The sequence below is a fragment of the Solanum pennellii genome, chromosome 8 (genome assembly GCF_001406875.1).
Source record: "Solanum pennellii chromosome 8, SPENNV200".
NCBI lineage: Eukaryota > Viridiplantae > Streptophyta > Magnoliopsida > Solanales > Solanaceae > Solanum > Solanum pennellii.
In genome coordinates, this window is record NC_028644.1 from 2597894 (window position 1) to 2603344 (window position 5451).

Consider the following 5451-nt stretch of genomic DNA (forward strand, 5'->3'; position numbering starts at 1 on the left):
TGTACTTTATATTGAAATTATTAAATTCTATCGAAATTTAAAATAAAATTGTTATATTTGTTTGTGGTTCTATTAAACGAAGGAAGAAGATTGTGAAGATGGCCTTGTCATCCATACCTCCGATCGGATGCAAGCATGCAACTAGCTAACATAGAGATTATTTCATCAAATCTCGATAGAATATTAAAAGATACAATTATGTTAGAATAAAACGCGCTTCATCCCACTAGAGAGAAGAACATGTCATGTAAGGAACTTAAGTCAAAAATAAATGTTTTTAAGTTTCAACTTTCAACTTTTAGTATAGTTATTGAAAAACTCAAACATATGTGATGTCATAAATTTTTAACCCCTTTCGAACAATGTATAATGTTAATTATATGTCTCGATCTAAATCCTGAATATTGTATCACTTTTGATTAAAAAGTATTTTGTTTTTTAAAATAAAATTTATCAACGTAAATCTAAATTAATCGAACGATATTATTTTCACCTTTCTCATTTCCAAAGTTTTGCTCTTTATGCGAGTCATATTAATTGGCCAAATAGTGACCTATAGAAGGTCGGTTATGAAAACGACATTTTATAGGGAAAGCACCAAAACTTAGAAATTGTATTATTATTATTTAAATTTCAATTAATTTATATTTTCATTCCAAAACTATTAGAGATAAAGTCGAAATTTGATTTTATGAATACTAATATATAACATTGATAATATTAAATAACTTGGTTTAGATTTAAAATGTGTATGTATTTAATAGAGCACAATTACAAAATGAAGCGATGAAAAAATTCTATCTATCCCATCACCTTATGTTTCTTCAAGGCCGACTTATATATAACGAATAAAAAAAAATCAAAAAAGAAAAAAGAATCCAAAAGCTACTTGCAACTTTCGAACCCCGACTAATTCAAATTCATGTTAATACAAATTACAATGCTTCGTAAAAGAGAAAGAAAAAACATTCTTTACCAAAGAACTTTTAATTTTATTTTCATAGTTTGAGCATTAAAACCTCTAATTAAATACGTACAAATCTTATTCATCCCATAACAAAACAAAATTCAAAATATAAAAATATAATCACACGATATCTGAATAATTTTCTAACGAAAAAATATCAATTGACTCCTCTCAAACAAAGATAACTCCGCCCCAGATCATTATTAAAACTTCTTTTTCTTACTACCCCACCTTAAAAAAATAAAATAAAATAAAATAATTCACTATATGACAAAAAATATTAAAAAAATAATTTTTTCAATATTCCCCGCCCTTATAAAACCCATACCAAACCGTTACTCCTAAAACCCTCTCTCTATCTTCTCTGCCCACAACTTTTCTGTTACAAAAATCTTATTTTTTTTCAAAAAATTTTCAGCTCAAAACCAAAATTTAATTTAATTTTTATTCCTTTAACCAATTTCAATTACAAATAATCCAAAAAAAAAAAATGTTGAAAAATCGATTAGTTTGCGAAGGAAAACAGAGCAAAAAAACAGAGGAAAATCCCCTGTTTTTAGTTTATTGTGAAGCAAAATCAATAGGTAATATAGCATTTCCTATGATATTTAGCGGATTACTCCTTTATTCTCGATCGATGATCTCGATGCTCTTCTTAGGAAGATTGGGTGAGATGTCATTAGCCGGTGGTTCATTGGCTATAGGTTTTGCTAATATTACTGGTTATTCGATCCTTTCGGGTTTATCAATGGGTATGGAACCAATATGTGTACAAGCATTTGGTGCTAAGAGATATAAGATACTTGGGATTAGTCTGCAAAGGACAATTCTACTCCTTCTATTGATCGCGATTCCGATCTCATCATTATGGTGTAACATGGAAAAAATATTGGTATTTTGTGGACAAGATCGTGATATAGCAATCGAAGCACAAAAGTACATCTTCTATTCATTACCTGACCTAATTACACTTTCGTTTCTTCATCCGTTGAGAATTTATCTACGTTCTCAATCGATAATCATGCCATTAACATATTGTGCTGCACTTGCTAGTCTTGTTCATATTCCTATTAATTATTTGCTTGTTATAGTACTTAATCTTGGGATTAAAGGGGTTGCATTGAGTGGGGTTTGGACTAATTTCAATCTTGTTGGATCATTAATAGCCTACATTGTTGTATCAAAGGTGTATATCAATACTTGGAGTTCAATTTCATTCGATTGTTTTAAAGGATGGAAATCATTGTTGGATTTGGCAATTCCAAGTTGTGTTAGTGTTTGTTTGGAATGGTGGTGGTATGAGATTATGATTTTGTTATGTGGATTGTTGGTTAACCCTAAAGCTACCGTTGCATCGATGGGGATTTTGATCCAAACAACGTCGTTGATATACATTTTTCCATCTTCGTTGAGTTTTGGATTGTCAACGCGTGTTGGAAATGAGCTCGGGGCTAATAGGCCTAACGTGGCTAGATTGACAGCGCTCGTGGGGCTATCGTGTAGTTTTGTTTTAGGGCTAATGGCTCTAGCATTCGCGGTGTTAGTGAGGGATGTCTGGGCGAGTATGTTTACTCAGGATAGAGAAATCATTGCCCTGACATCCCTCATTTTGCCCATAATCGGACTCTGTGAGCTAGGGAATTGCCCACAGACGACCGGTTGTGGGATACTAAGAGGTACGGCTAGGCCAAAATTGGGTGCCAACATCAACTTAGGATGTTTTTACCTAGTTGGAATGCCAGTAGCTGTGTATCTAGGGTTTTTTCGAGGCTACGATTTTACGGGGCTATGGATTGGATTGTTAGCTGCACAAGCTTCATGTGCAGTGACAATGTTGTTGGTGATTTTATCAAGAACAAATTGGGAAGATCAAGCTAAAAGAGCAAAAGAGTTAACTTCAACTATTGAATTTCAATATGAAGATGAAGAGAAGTTTATTATTATTGATGAAGAAATCCCTCAAAGTTCTATTGATAATTCATATTATCATAAGATTGATGGAAGTTCAAATGTTTAATTTCTTGGATTATTCTTTTTTTTTTTTTTGGATTTTGGATTGATTATTTTCCTTGAAATCTATGTTGCTCGAACTTTTTTAAAATGTTGTCGCCAGAGGTGTGTTGGATCGTTCAGAAGTAGTATACTTTTTTATGATCTGATACAGGTGCGACAACATTTTTAGAGAATGACAGTAACATAGCTTGAAATAGGCACACATACAGAGAGATTTTTTTCTTGATGTAATTACATATTTTTTTTTCTATTTGTAAATCAAGATTTGTATTGATTTTGTTGTATTTTTGTGATATATTTTATTTATGGATGAAGTTATCTTTATGCAAAAAAAAAAAAAAATCTTAATGTTTATGTTATTTATATTAAAAAAATTGATCAGCATGCTTATTAATGTTCCCTCTCATTCAAACATAAATAAAATGTTTTGAGGTTCAATATTGTAATCATACCCTAATTTTGTAAGGTACAATCAATACTTATTTTGAGGTTCCATTTTTAGTAGAATAATAGTGGCTAATTGAACCATTTTTTGACTTGTATCTCTCATTTTTGCGTAGAGATCATGCTAATCTAGGTATCTTTTCGATTTATTGAATGTTTTAATGGTAATAGTGGCGATTTGTTTATACAGTGTTCGATAAATGAGTTTTTGTTTTCTGTATCAAAACAAACAAGTCGATATTACCATCGCCAGAAGGGGTAAAGTGCTCTCCACAAAAGTTCTTTCATTTTTATTGCTCGAAACCTAAGACTTTTGATTAACAATGAAGTGATCAAAACAGTATTATAAAATCCTTCAATGTTAAGACTTGTACTTATTTAAGATACAATCTATAAGTTTTTAGGAGCCTAATGATTTTCGTTTAATATCATGTATGTAAAAAAATTATTAGATACCTCAAAAAAATTACTGTGAACACAATTATTATTATGTAATAAATTGAGGTTATTATAGTAATCGATAGACTTTAAATTCTTGGAGTTTATTTTTCAAATAAAAATTGTTTTGACTTTAGAAAAGTCAATTGTCTACTATACTTGAACAAGGTGGAAACCACTTAATCACATTAGATTGAGTCTTTAACAATGACTTATTAAGCTAATGGATTTTGAAAGTTTTTTTTTTAATTATATATAAATTAAAACAAGAGAAACTCAATAGTATAAAATATCTATTTTTAATTTGTCAACCAATTGATATCTTTAAAAAAGAAAGAGACATATACAGCAACAATAACAATAACATATTTAGTATAATTTTATAGGAGAGGTTTAAAAAAATGGAGCATGCGTAAGGCTTACTTTTATTTCATATATATAAAAAAAACATGCTTATAAAGGATTCTCGATTAAAATAATACTGAAAATGAGACGTATCGAAATTGAAATTTGAAAAAAAAAAGAAAAAAGATTGTTCAACCTTTGCAACTACCTGCTACGTAACCAAGTAAACGTCCATATTGTTGTGTTCTTAAATAAATTGTCTAAATTAAAAGTATTTAAATTTGTTTTTCTTTTTTTTTTTTTTGAATAGTCTAAGTTATGGCCTATTGGCTCTTAGATTATTTGTATTTTTTTTATTTTTTTTTTTGTCATCTTTAGTTTACCTGAATTTGTCATTTTATACAAACTCCCATAATTGGAAAAGAGTTATGGTCCCTCACCAAACCAACACCATTACATAGATATATCAAATAAATAAATAAATAAAAGAGAGAGAAATAACTGCGTATAGAGGCGGATGTCACGTGTTTGCTATGAGTTTAATATCGAACGTAATTCAATATTTTTGATGATTTGGAATATATATATTCAGGACGAAGATAGAAATTTAGATACAGATTTGACTGAATTCACTAGCCAGTATATGCTATATATTAGCTCAAATAATGTATTTGTGTTAAGAAATTAATTCAAATTCAATTATTAACACTTCAAGTCATCGTTTCTAAAATTCAAAAACCTTAAAGTTAAAATTCTGACTCCATTCTAATATATGATTGGGTTAATTACAATTTTAATCCCTTTAGTTTTCGATATGTATGGAATCATTTATACAAAGATCAAATCATAATTTAATTAAGAAATTAAATGTATTATTCCCCCTATATTAATATTACATAATAATAACTAAAAAAATTAATAAATTTTATCCCATAATTCCAAAAGGGCAATAGATTCAAAGGTAAAATTAATTTTAAAATTGGTCCCATCACAAGTAAACTTTTTTCCATTTGTCCTTTCAAATGTTTCACACTTGAGTATATATTGTGAATATTCATTCTAACATATCTAGAATTTTAAGTTAGAAATATATATCATATTGCATTTTGATTGCGAATAATTATATTAATCAATTAATTGATTTTGATATAGTTAAAATCGATTATATAAATATTATAAGAGAGGAACAATTATATTGCTGAATTATAAGGAATTAGAATCGACTATATAAACATTATCCCATA

The 5451-nt window shown here is 28.9% G+C and overlaps 1 protein-coding gene across 1 annotated transcript; it reads left to right on the forward strand.

Annotated features, from left to right (window-relative positions):
* Positions 1-1358: 1358 nt before the first annotated feature.
* LOC107028046 (protein DETOXIFICATION 49-like) lies at positions 1359-2984 on the forward strand. Its single transcript, XM_015229101.1, has one exon. The coding sequence runs from the start codon at positions 1458-1460 to the stop codon at positions 2982-2984; it is 1527 nt and encodes a 508-aa protein (XP_015084587.1). The 5' UTR covers positions 1359-1457.
* Positions 2985-5451: the final 2467 nt, after the last annotated feature.

Coding starts and splice junctions, on each gene's coding strand:
- LOC107028046 (XM_015229101.1), top strand. CDS start 1,458: ATGTTGAAAAATCGATTAGTTTGCGAAGGAAAACAGAGCAAAAAAACA.